Genomic DNA, 18501 nt, shown 5'->3' with positions numbered 1-18501 from the left:
ATCATTCAACAGTTAAATAATTCATCCAAGGCCACAGCAACGAGAATGTCCTGCACTTCTTGGTTATGAGAAGTTGCATTAACGTTTTTCTACAACAAACATCCAATGAATATTGTTATTTTTTAACAGGAAACACTGAAGGCCTTCTGAGGCTCAAGAATGAAAGAGACATTCAATTCAAATTTCAATTCAGAAAGCTTTATTGGCATGAACAATATTGCCAAAGCATCGATACAAAACAATAACAACAGTAATCAACAAATAAACAGAAAAAGTGTGTGTGTGTGTTCAGAAAAGAAAATGATAAATAGAGCAACAAGTATTAACTTTATATACAGATTTACCAAATATTAAAAGTATTTAATGAACATAAATAAAGCAGTGTGTGTTGCTGTTAGGTGGCATTCCCCCGTCACTTCTATGACCGCTAACTTTGAGAGTGCCAACTTTCCCTCATGTAGCTTTAACCTCTGTCCTTCTGCCTTTAATGTAGCCGTTTTTTGTTTTTGTTTTTAAGTTGAAAGCCCACTGTCCGTTTAGAAGTAATGCAAATATTATGTATTGTTTTTTTGCAACTGCCAAATATGTGTTTGGCAACAACAGGAAGCCTGGCAGGTAGCAAGAGGAACACCTGGGGTCTGCTTTGCCAGGTAGGTCATGTTGCTACATTTTTTGTTCAATTCAAGACTTTTCTTCCGCATTATAATGTGCAGTATATATATATAGAGAGAGAGAGAGAGAGAGAGAGAGAGAGAGAGAGAGAGCAGGGGTGGGCAACTGGTGGCCCGGGGGCCACATGCGGCCCCAATCAACCCTCAAGGTGGCCCTCAGGTCAATTTTTATATATCAATTAATTGGAAACATCCAAAAAGAAAACATGACAAAATCTGCCATGAAATCATAAAACCCAGAAATATGTGCATAATAATATTTGATCACTGGTATATGTTGAGTTAAATTTGTATTCATTTTGTACACTCATGTATTCATGAGTCATTTTTGTATCCTACAATTTGGCCCTCTGGCAGTCAGAATTAAATGAATGTGGCCCTTGCTGTGAACGAAGTTGCCCATCCCTGATATAGAGGTAGGCTACTCTACATAGCATGCCCCCCCCCCCCCCCCCAATGCTTTTGTAGTAATATCAGATATAACTTTGTTGGTGATAACAGAAACTCATTGCAAACCTGGTTTTGGATGTTTTTGAATGGACTTGGTGTTTTGGTGTCTCTGGCGCCTCTAGCTTCAGCTCTGCGCCACTTGAGAGACAAACTGCATTCAGTCTTTGTGGATCCAGGTTGTGTGAATGAATGGGGGGGGGGAGCCGATGGTTGACCAGAGAGAGAGAGAGAGAGAGAGAGAGACCGAAGCGGCGGAGAAAATGTGTTCAACTCCGGCAGCACGTTGTCCAAAGTTACTAGACGGAATCCCATCCGCGGATTTACTTCTTTGAAGGCGCACAAGAAGGTTTTTTCCCCCCTCCTCGTAATCCTATTCCCGTAGCGACCGAGCTTCATCAGCAGACGTTTTCTCTGGACGTCGAGAAGATATCTGTTTTTTTCTTCTCTCGCCAGCAACAGGTTATTTACAGCTTAACACGGCGTCCAACTTGCAAGCTGTACCTCGCTGCTTGGTAGACCTGGGGGTACCTTTTTGTTTTTTTTATTAAAAACCTATGGATGCTTTTTTGTGACACTCTTTTTTCCCCCCCGTGCATTCACCGTGATGTGAGTTGCAGCTTTGTGCTCGCCACCGACCAGCAGATCCAAAAGGGCTTCGTGCGCTGCTGCTTTGTGGGGAGGTCGGCTGCAGAAATCGAGAAGAACATGTCATAGAGAAGACTGCTAAATTGAACATTTCTGGGTGATTCCATTGAGTCCACAGCATCGACCCTTCACGCAGAGCCGTGAGGAGCTGCAGGGGGGATTATTCAAGGAGGACTGCATGCATAGATGGTGCCAAACAAGTGGACCATGAATTCAGTTCTGCACAAATCGCCACCAAGGAGCTGGCTCGGGCTCAGATTACGCCTCAGTAAGTAAAAGTCAATAAAGTCAGCTATTGATCCTTTCCATATTCATGCCAGCATCGATACTCAGGCCAGCTGTTGGACAAGTCAGCATCTTAAAAAATGAGTCACCTGAATGCTTTGTTCTGCAGGAGACACTCTGTGTAATTGAGTTGAGAAAAGGGAACAGATGAGCTCTTATGACTTTGATCCTCAGGGCAGCACATCTTTGTTTGATGCTTTCTTTTGACTCATCAGAGTTAAAGGTTGAATTTGGCAAATGACCTGACTCGAGAGTAAATGTGCCAGCTGGAGGCGCAAGTTTGAGACATCACACAGGACAGTCCACTCTGATCTGAAGTTATCCTAGTGATGAAGAGTCTTGGGACAACTCTACATAAACTCAGATGATAGATATCACCTCTTGTAAATCTCCCACGCCAGCACTATTTATTGTATCCCCCCATCTCCCTTTCCCAGATCATAATTCAGATCAAAGCGAAATATTTAGAATTGAGACTTTTTGAGGACTGTAGCGTACAATTATTTTCTTTATCTTAATTAATCTGGCCATTGTGATTTCCCAGAGCACAAGTATACATATTTAAGTGGTTTCAAACCCCCAGACTGAGTGGATTAGCAATTAAAGAAGACAATAAATCACATTTGAGAAGCTGGGAACGGTTCACTTTTTGCTTTGATTATTGACCTACAACATTATGAAATGATCCTAACTGTTGCCGGATAGTATCCTGTTTGATCACTTATCTGTCACTTGGCGAGTTGTTTCAGCTCCAGACCTTGTAAGCCCTCTCCTGCAGGCTTTACTGGTCTGATGTACACAGCGCTGGCAGATCATGGGTTCATACAGTGAGCATGGAGTTAAAGTTGAGCGGCCTTAATTGGTTGAGTCTGGAACCCTTCAGTGTTCCAGGCCACCGGAGTCTTAAGCCGGTCTTAAACACGCTGGTCTAATCTTGGACCAGATGTCTTGTCTGGTCTCTGTCCACCCACATATAAAAACTCAGGACTTTAAATCACAGCTCTTACTCTTTGATCAACTTCATGTTGAGCATTAAAGAGGACTGACGTGGGAAGCCTAAAATGATGCTCTGTCTTAAATTAATGAGTTCTTGAAAGTGTTTTGGTTTAGTTCATAACCAGGCACTTTATTGTTTTATCATTTGGTGCACCAACATGTTACTGTTGGAAAACTGTTGGTATATTTTACTTTACACCACAAGCCTATGATCTCACCACAAGTGGAATGGAGTACCTGTTCTGAAGCTTTCCATCATATCATGTGATCTTCATCAGCAGATTAACTTTTGCTTTGCTGCAATGGATTGGTAGATTCCCAAATTTTCCAATTTAGTTCATTTGTTTTTACCCCGATGTAGTTTAAACTGCGGTTCAGGTTTTTATTATTAGCCTTTAACAGAGCAGTTAAGAAAACAATTCAACATGAAAAGGACACTCGAGTAGTTCCAGAGCTTTTGATCATGGCACGTGATCGTCATTAGCAGGCATGTCCCATTTGAATCATTGACATATGCAAAAACACATTTTCAAAGAAGGGGGGGTGTAATAAGCTGTCAGAGGTGTGTTGTTAGCCACTAGCTAATGGCACAGCAAGCAACGTTGGGTTAATAAAGAATGATCCGGTTTCAATTAGGGCTTTTTTTTTTTTTCCCCTTGTGTTTTCGTCATGAAGGCTGTAATCAGCTTTGATGTCACCAAGGCCCAAAAACTCAGCAGCCAAGAAAATCTGCACAATCCAACTGTACATTAAGGATGTTTTTTTTCTTTCTTTCTGTACATGCAGTTTGGAGGGATCAGTCAGCAGCACAGCGTCCTGCTATTGCCCTGTCTCTCTGGTACGAGGTTACGTTTGAGTCTGTTGCTATGGTTACAGGACGCTCTGTGTCTGTCACTAAACTTTCTTGCGACCCTCAAGTTTCCTTTAAAAAAAAAAAAAAAAAGAATGATTATAAGATGTATGAAAGTCACTTGAACAGAAGTTAATTAGCCAAAGAGGACATTGACAGCAGTGTAATTGTTTGAACCAGCAGAGGGTAACTTCTGTTTTTGGCTTCTCTTGTTTGATGTCAGTAGCTGAAGAACAATGACATTTTGACATCTACAGTTGTGTGACAGCTGAGCAAACACCAATCAGGCTCCAATCTAGCTGCTAAACTTCCACTGATTTATTAACAGACCTGTGAACTGCAGTGCTCTCGAGTGAACATTTGGACTGTTTAGTCTGCCTGCTGCAGCACTCGAGCCTGACTCTGATGGTGTGATCTGCCCTGGTGTGTGTGTGTGTGTGTGTGTGTGTGTGTGTGTGTGTGTGTGTGTGTGTGTGTGTGTGTGTGTGTGTGTGTGTGTGTGTGTGTGTGTGTGTGTGTGTGTGTGTGTGTGTGTGTGTGTGTGTGTGTGTGTGTGTGTGTGTGTGTGTGTGTGTGTGTGTGTGTGTCAGTGATTTCTGCCTGGCTCGTGGCTTGTTACAGTTCAGACTTCCTTCTTCAGACTGTCTTTCCATTGTTCCTCTTTTTCCCCCCGGCACTGATTTCCTTTCTCTTTTCCACTCTTTTGCACTTCTGCCCTTTCCTGACGTCGCTCCGGGTCACGGCTGTCACTGCTTTTTTGTTTTTCTGTCTTATTTTCCGACTGTACTACAACAAAACACCGTGCTCCATGTGCAACGTTGCACGTCACCATCTTTATATTTTTTGCACAACAACCTTATTTGCCTGCTGGAGCTTGTTTGCAATGCAGCTTGTTTTTCTCTGTTCAAAGGCTGCATGTGAAAGCCGTGATGTACTGATGCAATGACTCTCTGATCCTCTTCCTCGTGTCTGATAGAAAGTTAATTTCCTTCCTTGAATCTCATCTCTTCTGTATTGTACTTCCTGTATGTGGATTCCCTTACAGCAGGGAGTATATCAAGGCGCTTACTTTCTTCTATGCACAAACACAAGGAGCATAGTGTACAGTGAACTCCTTTGGAAAAGCCTAAGAAGGATATTGAACATTTGTACTTTGAACACAGCTGTGTGGAAAGCTCTTTATTGGATAGAGAGATGAAGTCTTGAGCCTCTTGAATGTTACCTTTTATTACTCAATGTATTTGACATATATGTGTTAAGATAGAATCAAAACATAATGCTGTCTATCAACGTTATGTAGAACCATGAACAACAGCACAGAAATCACAGAGAAGCTAAAGTTGTCTTTTCTCGCGACCTTGATAGAACAATTCGATCCCAGCAGCTCATTTTTTGACGATAAATCAAATGTTTGTTAAATTTTCATACTTATTAAGTGTGATGTCTCAAGCGAGCGAGCAGACTATCAGCTTCACTTCGCTTAGTTTAGCAAAAAGGCCAAAAAGTGCAGGAAAGTAAAGCTCTGAAGAAGAGGTACTGATGGTTAATATCCATAACACAGCAGTGTTAGTGTGTGTTAAAAAAATACCCATTCTGGTGCTGTAAGGTACTTTGAAAGCTTTGGTTTGAACTGACCCGGGCTCGCTGTTATCTGTATTTATGCTAAGCTAATGCTCTCCAACTTCTCTTGTTACTATGTGCAGAATATGTATAATTCCTTAAATGTTAAAGTTTTCCGGCTGTGGTGCTTTTGTTTTTGTGAGCGAGGATGAATTTCACAGTGAACAGATAGAACAGGTGTTGTAGCTTTCCACACATTATTGTGGAAAGCTACATTGCGTCACGTTTGCTTTTTAGAGCCACAGATGAACTCTTAAACAAGCTCACAGCTAGGGGCCATTTTTCACCCCTTCTGCTGTAGTGTATGCTCTTTTCCCATCAACCCTTTCTTCTTTACAAAAGACTCTCCGAACCCTTGAATAAACAGAGGTAGCGACAGTTACACTACTCTTCAGTCTTCAGCTCTCGTTACCCTTGTTCTCCGCGCTTTGTGTGTAGTTGTTTTTCGTATTTTTATGGGACATTGCTGCTCTAGCAGTAGACATGTTTCTTGGCTTGAAATTTCAGATGTTGTGTTTTTCCCCCTGAGGGCTTTTCTCTGTCCTTGTCCTGCTCTGCTGTTTTGCATCATCATCAGAGAGCGAGAACAATCTGTTGTGCTCTGCTTTGCATTTTCATTCAATTTGCATCCAGAATCTCTTTTAACCTAGTTATCGGCTTGTATGTTCGGTCATTGTTCAGGGTTTATCTCTGCATTTGGATTAAAGCCTAATATGATTTTTTTTTTCCACACGCTGTATGATTCACTTCAGGGATCTCTGTCGTAAAATATACCAACAGTGAGCTGCTCCTCCTCCCTTCTGTGCTGCAGATAATTAAAGGTTACACACACTAATGTTCACCTTCTTTAAGTTGAGAAACATAATGGCAAATATTTATCTCTGAATAGACACGTATAGCCTCCACCCAGGCTAAATGAGTGTTTATGCATATGGAAACCCTCCCCATGACAATAACTGTACTTTTAGGGAATACGTGCTTTTGATTCCTGTCGACTCTGTTATTGGCTTCTCAAAGGCAGCCCCCCCCACTGCAATTTAACCACATTGGTTCAATTAGAGGATTATTCATATGAACAAGTTAAATAGTGGTTGTTTGTCCCTGTTAAATGCTGCTTTGAGTGTGGACACTTTAATGACAATGCATTGAGATTGTCCTGCTGAGACTCTTCTCGCTGAAACATTTGGTTCCTAATATACAGTATATAATCAGTGGTCATGTTAAAATAGAAGAAAGCATACAATACAATACAATACAACACAAAGCTTTGTCATTATACTGATGTGCAACACAACAATACATCAAATTTGACATGGAGTTGTTTTGGTTGTACATTGCATTTTGTTCTAAACTGAAATATCTCAACAACTATTGGAATGGTTCCTATAAGATGGCAATAACGTTTCCAGATTTTGGTGGTTATCTTCTGACATGTCCTCCTGAAACACCATTAAGTTGACTTTTGTGACTTTGGTTGAGTTGTCTGTAACTGGAGAGATTTTCTTTCTTGTGAAAAAAATCAAATCAGTAAAAAATGATAGTTTATTCTAAGTGCTCTGTGACAGTAATGTCAGTCTTGTTAATCTCGGCTTAACTTTGTGTTTAGCGCTTTTTATCTCTTTACTCGCAAATACAAAAATGGTGAATTAAAGGAGGCCAACCAATTACCGGTAATAATCGTAATTTATCAGTATTAAATAGAGGTTGTTGTTTTTTTTCAACTAAAAATGAACTATAAACTGTGTAGAATATCCCAACCTTCACAGTCAGGATGAACTAAAGCACAGTGTGAAATCTTTACATGTCATGTTTTGCCAGACCAACTGATCAAAAACTCAAATATATGGTACCATCATATTGAAAAAAATCGTCATATCAGAAAAGCTTGAGAAAGCTTTTGTTTGCTAATTATCGATTATTAAAATAGTTGTTGCTGGATTACAAACGTTCACACGTCTTCACCCACAAAGTCTTAAAGCACACCAAGTCTTGTTTTGGTGCTGAAGGGTTAACCTCGGCATGTTTGATGGGCCACCTTGCTAAATATAACCCTGAAACCTCCTCCACATGGGCACGCACAAGCCTTCAACTGCACTCCCTCTGTCAACAGCTCACACACTTTTTTTTTTGCCCCTAGCACACACACACTCCGACAGGCTCATTTACAGTCCTGTCGTAATGCAGCCGCTCACACACTCATTTCTCAGCACACCATTAATACTTTACTGAGTGTGATTCTGTTGAGGAGCCAGCTCATTCATGCTTGGCACACAAGAACAATTAACCTGCTATTTCTGTCTCTCGTTAAAATAAAGGAGTATGAATTAGTTATTGTTCTATTGAGGCTAAAAAACTACATTTTCCATATCCAACGTTGGATGTGCTCTGTCCTGACAAATCTATGCTTTAAAAAAGTATGTTAATTCATCAATCTACAACCAGGTGACATTAGCTTAGCTTAGCATAAAGACTGTGAGCAGAGGTAAATGGATAGTCCAGCAACATTATGGACTATTACGTAGTCCATAACATGTTTTGTTACATAACACCACTCATTTTAAGCACCCAACAAGAAATATTACACAAAAGGTTTATTACCATTTAAAATCTTCCCATCTTCCAATAAGTAACCGATGATGTCATCATGATGTGGGCTTGAAAGAGTATGCATTATAAACTGTTGTTGCCATGTACTGGAGGTTAGGTTAGGTTAAGTTAAGATACCATTCTTGTAAATTTATATCAAACAATATCGATACCATGTCAATAAAATAAATAACAAGGCATCCAATATGAGGCATGCAATATCAGACAATTTCTTGGTGCAGGCAAACTCCTTCACATTGTCTAAATTGAACAAATAGGTTGGCAGCGTTATGGTACTGAAACGTTGCCAATGTCTCCAGCAGCCAACTGTTTCCTTCTTTTGCTCACTGCAGCATTTGGTTAAATATATGGCTGAAGAGCTGAATTCTTTTCTAAAAATCCTCTGTACTTTTTTATACTTTTGGTCATTCAAATTATAGCGATTGTATCTTTTAAAACTTGGTATTGTAGTTTAGAAATTCTGACGGCCATTATTGAAGGCAGAGAAAGTAAAAGATTCAATTCCATTATCGGAAAATCTAGAATTCAGGGTTTTTTTGAGCCTAGCACATACAAGAGTTAAAAGTCTCTTATCTATCGATTTTCTTTTAGTTCTACAATGCCAGAGGACCCTTTTTGAGAAAGCAAAATAGTCCAGCTTGATAGATATTAGAGCTGTGCATCCTGATCTAAGAGGTACCCCGACTTAACCATGTTGGAACATTCTCCGTGTACCTTCTCACAGCTGCAAGAGCTCTTCACTTTCGAGTATGAGTTTGTGTTATCTTTGTATTCAGTCAATTCTTAAGTTAATGTAGTATGATTATTTTTTCATTACCTAAATATTTTTTGCATGAGATCAGAGCAAACGCATGCAACACAGTACGAGGCAGGTGCTATCTGGCCTGGTGTTGGCTAAAAAAAGGCATCTCTTTATTAAAAGGTGATCTGATGGATGGTGATGAAAGCGAGGCGATCTAATACCTCCTCTTCTTCCCGCTTTGTTTCTGAAGGAGGTGGAAATTGGCCCTTGTGTTTGCAGCCCAGTTCTCATGCTGCACGGCTGCTCTCTTCATTAAAAGGGAAGCCGCGTGCTCAAAGCTGCTTCAGATTATTACCATATGTCTGCAAAGCCCAGAGCTGAGCAGCAAACCGGCTCCCTTCCTACCCTCTAATTTCTTATCCCAAAATTGGACATGTGGGTCGTTGTGTGTGACAATGTCCCTCCCTTCCCCCGGCTGGTGCAGCACATTCTCACAGTATTTCTTCTCCCATTTTAGATGCGTAATAGCAGAGCATCAGCCTGTAACCAAAGGGGAAATATTATGCCCTGACTGAGATATCTGACTGCGTGTTGTTTTAACCCTTTTGCTGTTTTTTGAAGATATTAAAGACCTTGAACTATCTAGATACAAATCCTAAAGAGTGAACTCTTAAATGGTGTTTCTCATCGTCAATGGGCCAATATGTGCATTGTGCATCCACAGAAATAACTGAGCTCAGTCCTCACAGAGCTGCTGCATTCATAAAAACGCATAAATCTTTCAGGAGACATAAAGAGCGCGGGCACTAATTAATGCAGAAAAATGTCAGCCTTTTACAGTTCGCGTCCACTCTGGATGTAGGAGGAGGTTTTTAAAAAGAGATCTTTGTGTTGCCCAGTCCAAAAAGCCATTGGACCAGATTGCCAGTCCCAGCATGCAACTCACCTCTGCATGAATACAACACTTGTCTGATGGTGTGGGCAGAAAAAGCCCCCCTATCGCCAGGAGATCCTACACAGGGCTTTAACATGAGCAGCTTTTCCTCACACACCAGTTTTGTACAGTTTTGCACCCTCAGCAATGGATAAAGTCGAGGCTCTGGGAAGGCACCGAAAGAGGATGTTTTACCTGCTGGTGGAGATAAGTTTGAAGATTCTTTCAGCAGTGGGGCGTCTTTAATTTGGTCAGGAATAGCTCTGTTAAATGGATTAGATAAGTGCAGCATTTGGTGCTTTAGAGCACTTGCTGGGTGGATTCTAGCAGTGGATGATTAACAGAGGACTGAATAACAAAAGGGTGTAGAAACATTTGGGGTGGAATTATTTGACGTTAGTTTGGTCTTTGTGGAAAGGAGTGGGGTCAGTTATATCACCTGTTATCTACGTAAAACTTGTGTATTAGAGTCTGAGTGTCAGCCTTTAAGTTTCTTCCAGGTTTGGAATCAGTAAAATGGTCTCCCGAAGGCGTAATGGATTGGCCTTGAGGGAAGTCTGCTTGCACATTTGGACGGGCCTTGATGTAGAATAAGACTTGGACCGAACGTTCAAAGCAAAGAATTTTGAGGCTTAGCTGGATGAGGTAATTGTGCAGGTGGTTGGCAGTTGGCAGAGTTTAAAGTCGAGTTGGGCTTGCAAGTTTTCAGAAAGATGGCTGATGTGAAGTGTGTATTGATTGTCTGCAGGAGATCAGAAGCCTGTGCTTTGGAGAAGGTCAGGAGCTGGTTAGACACATCAGTTCCACATGTAAGACAGTGGGGGTGATTTCAGTTCAAGGGTGATGATTTGAAGAGTTAAAGTTTTATATTGGTTACAGAGCTTTAGGGTACTTGTAGAGCTCACTATGTTCCTGTACTGGAAGAAGCGAGGGGCATATGAGCTGGAAGCGCTGCCAGCCTCTCTCACCCAAGTAGGAATGGAGTGCTACTCCTGGTCGTCTTCTCTGGACGTCATCCAAGACCTTTGTGGTAAGATGGGGAACGGGGAGGATCACCTGACTAAGAGGTGGATTTGTGATTGTGTGTGTTTTCTTACAATGAGGCAGGACGCAAGGCAATAGTTTGCCTTTGTCCATTTTATTGTCTTGTTGTTTGCAGAGCTTTCTGGTTTTACAGTTTGAGACTCTGAAGTTGTTTTGGGGAAAGAAATCACAGCACAGCAAAGGATAAAATCAACGGTGTAAAAAACAGAAACAAAAGTGTACATTTTTTACTACCCTACCCTGAAGAGTAGGATAGCCTTTGCTCACATATCTGCTATTCTTGTTGTTTGACTCCTCTAAGTTTGTTTTCCCTTCTCCCTCTCCTCATTTGCACTCATTCGTGTAAACTATGTGAAGCTATTTCTCCTTGTTTGTACAAATTGCTGACCTATACCTTTAAAACTAACACTGACATTCCCATCAGCCTCAGCTTTACTTTGTGTTTTTTTTCTCCTAATTAGCGTATGCTAGCATGCATATACGTTTAATGTGTGCTTGGGGTTAGTGGAAGGGGGGTGGCGTCCGACCTTTCACCTCCCTTCTGCACCTTTTGACTCCAAATGACATCACCGGTAGAATATGCCAGCTCCGGCCACAGGGGTGTTTTGGCTTCACTTTTTACAACGGAAAGAGGAAGAATTGTGTTGTTGATATTAATATACAGTTAACGGTTTGGACAGCCTGTTACATTTGTAGACGTCCCTAGTATTAGTTCCAATTATCTGTGGGTATGTAAAACCGTCAGCGTTAGTCCTTCTTTCATGCCTGGAAATAAGTGAAAAGGCAAACCTTCCTAGTTTTATTTTTTATTTTTAAACAAATGGAAAGTTAGTGTGTAGTTCAGACTCAGTCCACTTAGTCTCATTCTTATTCATCCAGCATGACATGAGAGCTGTTGCGTAACATTTAACATGGCTCAGACATGACTTCACTTTGTTATATGCAAGTTAGTCGTGAGCAGATGACCTGGTTCACTGGCACTTTGGAGCTTAGGATTTTAAGCACCATCATGGAAAGGCTTTTTTTTTTTTTCCATTGCTCTGTTGTTCCGTGGAAAGCACTCTGTGACCTGGCATGAAGAAAACCTCACGAGAGAGGAGTGAGGCAAAACAAGACGAAACTCAAACGATGAAATATTTACCGCTGAAGAAGTAAATAGTATGCTTCCCTGTCTCTTCTGTTTTTTGTTTTTTTTTCCTTGAAATGGCACAAGGGCACTTACTTTCAGCTGTGCCGCCTGACTTATACCATTAGTGAAGGGGAAGTGATAACACAGCGCTGGGAAGGAATGTTCTTCATCCTCTGCTCTATGCCAGCCAGACTCTTGGAAATCCGGCTTCTTTCTGGTCAGCTTAAGGACGCTGCCTGCTGAGGCAGACCTGTTTGGCAGAGACCGAAAAGAAGAATGCCACAGAGGGAACAGCAAGGCTTTGATCCTTACCTTTTCACCATCTTCGTAATCAAGCCCAGAGTTAAGACTGAAAACATTTTCCAACTATCGGAGAAAACTTTGCCTTGAAGATTTTCATTTACAATACCGTTCGTTTCTCCAAAATAGTTTGTGTCTAACCAGCTCCTGATCTTCTCTAAAGCAGCATTTTCTTTACTTAATAGTTTTCAGAACCATTTGGACTCCGCTGTTTTCTCCTTATGCTTTAAGCGCATGTGGTTAAGCATCAAACTAGTATTTCTATGGTGTGCAAGTTTAACGCCACATATCTTGCACTGCACATTAACTTCATCTTTTTTGTCGAAGTACTTCCAGACATCACTTTTCTTGACTGACATGTCGCAGGTGTAGCAGACGGTTCTGTATTCGTTGTGCTTTTGCTTTCAGTGTAATAATATGGTCCTAGAGAGTTGCCTTAGCTGCCGTAGTTGTCTTTGCCGAAATCTGGCTCGGTGTGTACTAAAGCTGAATCTGTGGCCGGAGAAGTCATACGTTTGTTTCCCGTTAATTATTTTCCTACCTAGTATATTCAGTTAGGCGAAAACAAAAAGCTGGGTCACACATGTAACGCTGTATGAGTTCAAGGTTTGTAGCCAAAAGCAGCGTTTGCACAGGTGCGCGAGTAACGAAATGTTACTCGAACAATGGGGTCAACGGCGAGTACTCGAGTACTCGTATCCATCCCTAGTTTTCACCTGATACTGAGATGTGGTTTTGGTGATCCAATCACCAATATACAGATCTAAGTTTAGATGTGAGCTCATCATTTTTTATGTAAAATAAACACAATAAACCTTTGCCCTCATAATAAATATGAGCACACAGTGAGGAACCCTCTCTCTCACACATTGCTACCTCATTCCAATGCTCGTCACCTACTAATATACCTTACCTACCACATGTCCCTCAGGGGCCACAACAACCGCTACAGCACTGCCTTTTTCCACAGACCTAGGATCCATCCATGCGAGCTCCAGGTGTAATGTGAATACTGCCAATACTATCTTTGCTACCACATGGCCCCTAATGACCCCACAACTCAACTTTGAACCGAGATGGGCAGCAAGAGCCCACCCATCACCGGGGTTATCAAGTGGGCACCTCCCTTCAACGGTGATTGGTCAAGTTAGGTCCAAGACGCCTCTGGAAGGTCGCAACTACTCTACCTGGGGTCCGCAACATCATTAAACAGATATCAAACAAATAGTCAATACAAAAATGTAATAAAGTGAAGTGAATCACACATAAAAGGTTGTCCCAATCCCAAAACATATCGTAGCTACAAAACCTGGTGTTGTGACAACCCTGAATTGTAATTTGATATATTTTTACTGCTATCAGTGCTCACCAACAACCACAAGTCTGCATATTGTCTAGAAACTCAGTGTAGAATGTGTAACAGCTCTTAGGAGCACCAAATGAAGAAGTTATGTGTCCTAATTTTGGCTTCATAGAATTCAGTTCATGGGTTTATCCAGCGCTTAACCTCATGCCATGCACTACGTTCACCAAGCCAGCCCACACTGGCATTCCTCAGGTCATACTCAGCCACGGGTTCCTGTAACAGCTGAACATGCTTCTATTTTTCTTTGGAGTTTAGCACAAATTAAGCCCATAAAAAGAATAGTCTGACACAAAAGGCCACACTATTATATAAGAACCAGCTCATACTTGACCAATTACTGTACTTTGACATAAATGCCTTAAAAAATTCAAGATATGCAGTAATCCCCTCATGACCCCTCTTAAATGGGGGACAGGGTATTGAGTTTTTGTCTACTACTTTACAGTAATATAACAGTCATGAAGAGCCCTAGTTATGCATGGAGAGAAGCTGAGTTTTGTTCATTAAATAACCCCAAAATTAGTCAGCAGAATAAAAATGTTATTATTCTTTTGTCTCCATCTTGGAAATTGAATTGATTGTCGTCTGCTCCTCCGCCCCGCTCTGGAACAGTTTACACTTGTTGTTCTGTGGTTTCAGTTAAAACATTGAGACCTCGGGTTTGCTCAGATGTGGTGGAGGAGGGAAAAAGTCAGAGGGAGTGGGTGGGAGAGTGTGTGATGCACATGTGTGTGATTTAACCACTATGGGGGTAAAACAACATTAAACAGGAGGGCTGTGTCATGCCCCCGCCGCCATTGAACCCTCAGCATTAAAAACAGCTGCAACCTGCTCATGTTTAAACGTCTGCTTGCCCAGACTCATTCACCTGTAGAGGAGCTCTGCGGGGCTTCAGACAGAGCCCTTTAGTTTTCAAGATCAGAGTAATCCAGCGCACACCAGGACTACTCAGATTGACTTTAAAGTTGAATGCCATATAAAACATTTGGGTTTGCGCTCCACTCGATTAGCATCAGTTGTAGGTTTTAAGACTTTTTGACTCATTTTAGTTGTTAGTATTCACAAGATGTGATTTCACATTTTAAATATAATGATAGATATGTAAGAAAAAAATAAAATAAATGAACACAAACTCTTAATGCCCGTCATACTAACTTTCTGTATTTTCAAGTTTGATAAAAAGGGTATTTTTTTCTCTCACATTTGTTATCTTTATGCATATTTTTCCAGACCTTGCACTCCTGTGCTGCGATTGGCAAGAACATGCTTGTCTTCAGAAATGATGCAAGTTTTCCGTTGTAAAGCTTTTTCACCCAGGACCAGAACACACCTGTTCTTGTCTATTGTTCAAGTCTTCATTGACTTTAAGTTTCAGCCTAAGCCAAAGTATTTTTTATAAACCTAACCAAGTAGAGTTGATGCCAAACTGTGACTCCTTTAACCACAGAGCCAGTTAGCGTTAGGTCTCAAACAAACTTAGTAAGGTTTAAGAAAAGGATGTTGGATTGGGTTAGAATCTTAAGTCAATATTGACATTAAATATTGGACATGAACAGCAGGCTCCTTAATGAAAGTCCTGTGTGGCTAGAGGCTTCCTAGCCAATTACATTACAGAAGTAGTAGCCAGACAGTTTGATTAGCTTAGTATAAAGAGTAATTCTTGGCCTGTGTCAGTGACTTCCTGGAGTGTATGCTGGCTGTCTGACTTATGGCAAGGCGCTCCAGTCACTACTCTTAGCCAAGAAGAATGAGTTCAGCATAGTACTTTTGTACGGATTTAAAATACAAGAAAAAAACTTCAGTTAGTGAGCCTTGGGAGACTTTGTTGCCCTTCCATAAAGCCAGGCAAGCTGGTTGCCTCCGTTTTAGTGAAATCACCAAAAGTATTTGTTAAAATTTGGTTTCCACAACATTTAACCTTTTTGATGATTGACTTTTGCTTCAAACATTTATTTGTACACAAGGCATGTTTTTCCCATCTCTTTTTTCCCCACACATTTACATCTGTCCATCTATTACCCAGACCCTGTTAATAGACCAAACATCTCTCATGGTTTCCTGACTTTTTCTGTATCCTGATGCCTCATTTATGTAATGTATGGTCTCACTTTTCTTTCTGGCTGCTACACTGCTCGTGCTCATATGGCTATCTCCTTGCCAGGTTTCGCATAATGTATGCCATCCCCGCCTGCCTGCCATCTGTGTTCATCTCTCAGGAGTCTTTCAATGTCCTATCTCCTAGTGAGGAGGTGTATGTTACATTATATACAGGGAGGACGGTTGGAGGGGCTCTCAAAAAACATGAAGTTAAATTAAAGTGAGGAGATGAAACCTGAACAAACAAAAGAAAATACGCTGACACTCCTCTTCACGTGCCACGATCAGATCTCACTAAACAGAAGGCACAGAGAAGCATTCTTAACATTCCTCGTAAAAACGTGGGTAAGGCTTACGGCTAAACTTGTGCTAGGCTCTGCCTCTCCCTGCCTGAACTAGGAGGTCTGGTGAGGCTGTTAGCGAAGTGGTGGTGTAACAGGAGTGAGCACAGCGTGGCATGATGCGGTGAAAGAGAACTAAGTTGAGCTTTTTCTGAGTGAGACAATAAACGGCATCAGACTACAAAAGTGGACAGGTCTCGAGGCCGTATCCAAAAGTACAGATGCAACCCACTGCTCACTAGGGTTTGACCCGCTTGTTCGCTGTTTCTACAACTGTCAAGCAATCGAAGCAATGACTTACTTATCGCGCAAAATGTTACGTCAAATATCAACTTTTGTTCCTTGACCTCAGACAAGTGAAGGCCTCACATTTTTAGCCGTCGACAGTCTATTTCATCCACTGAAATCCCTCTCTGGCTGACTTTTTAATGTTTCCAGCTGACTCGCATTAAATGAAAATCCAAGCCTTGCAAAAAAAAAAAAAAAAAAAAAGGATTCTTGAATTTGAATTTTTCTGACTTTGCTTCATGCTGTTCCAGGCAGAAAGTCAGCATGTTCCCCAGTAGATAAAACATTCATAAGACATGAAAATAAGAGCTTTGTTGTTCTTGTATTGCAAGGTAGAGCTAGAAAGTCCAAAGACTAAAGAAATGATGAGTTCAATCGTTGTGGATTAGTTTTGTGATTGATGCGTGATCAATAGGCGAGTTGTTTCAGCCCTCAATCATTAAACATTCCCGTTGTACTCAGGATTGACATGAAGGAAAAGATGCATGGTTGCATTGCAGTTACAAAGTGAGGAAACCGAGATTGACATGTTGGAATACTTTGTAAAGCTTGCGTGCTCTACTGTGCATCATCTCACTTCTCAAACGTTCCTCTCGCCTCCTTGGTTTTTATTTCTGGGTACCTAATGGGTCTCTGCCCCAGGCGTTGTCTCTCTGGGGTAAGCGAGCCGGCGCAGAGAGCTGCGTGGATGTGATGCTCCACTGTCCCTTTTAGAGTGCAAGCTCATTGTCTGCCATCACGTGTGTTCGTGTATAGTGTGTGCTTGTGTTTGCTTTTGGCTTAATCAGCAGTGCTGAGTTCAGAAATTCCAGTTCATCAGAGAGCGAGAAAGCGGGAGAGTCAGCAAGATATGATCAAGTAGGACAGAAGATGAAGCTTCAGCGGTGACGGAGTGATTTTACAAGACAAAGAAGAGCAAGAAGCGGAGGATGAGGAGAGGCTTGAATTTAGGGCAGGGAGAAATGGAGTGGATTTAAGGCCATTGTAATGTAAAAAAAATATGATACCAGTAGCAGTGCCCTTTAGGTGATACTGATACCAACTTCAACATTAAAATATGAAGTGATGTAAAACCTAGTTTCCATGCTGGCACTATGGCAGACTTCTCCTTGAAGGGGTCATGCTGATCGGCATCTCCTGTTGTTAATACTTTCTATTGAGTAAGTACCTCATACAACCGAGACAAAAAGCTTTCTCTTTAGCTTTTCATTCATACCGTGATCTCATTTGATTGATTTTTAAGGACCAGGCACATTAATCAACATATTTTTGGTAATTGTTGTGACTGTTAAAGCTAGCTGGTAAATTAAAATCTTTACCGGCGTCAGATGTTTTTAAATCATCATAAGAGTCAAGATTCGAGATTCAAGATTTGTATTCGTCACATGCTCATACAGATGTGCGGTGAAATGTAAAGACTGTTCCGCAAGGCCATGCAATAAACACTCAAATTACTAACACACACATATACAGTAAAATAGAAATATAATGTAACATTTAAAAAAGAAATATTTGAATGTACAAAATATAGAATATAGAACAATGTAAACAGTGTAAAGTGTCAGTGTGTAAAGTGTTCAGGGTGTCAAAGTGCAATGTGCAGATTGGAATGTGTGGTGTGTGTGCATCATGTAATCACAGTTCTGTGTTGTTTTTAACTGAGGAGAACAAAAGAACAATAAGTACAAAATGTATACATTATTTTATGTCAGATATCACATGGTATCCCATCAGCCTCAGCTGCTCTGTGAAGTCCTTAGCATGCAACACTAACAGGCAGCACTATTGTGAACATACTACCGTTCCACCTGCTAACCATCAGCATGTTAACATTGGCAAAGCTAGCCTGTTGACATTAGCATTAATCTCAAAGCACTGCTGTGCCTGCGTACAGTCTCACAGAACAGCTAGCATGGCTGCAGACTCTCAGTCTTGTTTTTACTTCCATTGAACAAATTCACTGCAGACAGGGTTGACCCCTTCCCTCCCCAGTGGGGAAGCCATGGGCTCTGTGGTATGCACCAATTACAGTGTTTTTCCCCTCTTCCCCAGCAGCACCCATGACCTGTGAGTGTAGCTGTAGCCAAGTGAATGACTCAAGGTGACTTGTTTCTGTACACCAGCTCCGAGAGGGGC

At 41.2% G+C, this 18501-nt stretch overlaps 1 protein-coding gene across 4 annotated transcripts in view; it reads left to right on the top strand.

Moving 5' to 3' along the window:
* The first annotated feature begins 1914 nt into the window (after positions 1-1914).
* Positions 1915-18501, top strand: part of plekhg5b (pleckstrin homology domain containing, family G (with RhoGef domain) member 5b) — a 70063-nt gene continuing 53476 nt past the window's right edge. For 2 of the 4 annotated variants that reach the window (XM_029280665.2, XM_065961195.1), the window contains exon 1: positions 1915-2034. In XM_029280665.2, coding sequence (XP_029136498.2) covers positions 1953-2034 — 82 coding nt within the window. In that variant the 5' untranslated portion in view covers positions 1915-1952. Of the gene's footprint in view, positions 2035-9990; positions 10831-18501 lie in introns of those variants that run through there. The other 2 variants (XM_065961193.1, XM_065961194.1) reach the window with 2 other exon arrangements.

This window comes from Labrus bergylta, chromosome 12 (genome assembly GCF_963930695.1).
Source record: "Labrus bergylta chromosome 12, fLabBer1.1, whole genome shotgun sequence".
Taxonomy (NCBI): domain Eukaryota; kingdom Metazoa; phylum Chordata; class Actinopteri; order Labriformes; family Labridae; genus Labrus; species Labrus bergylta.
The sequence above is the reverse complement of the archived record's forward strand: the minus strand, read 5'-3'. Positions and strand labels throughout refer to the sequence as shown.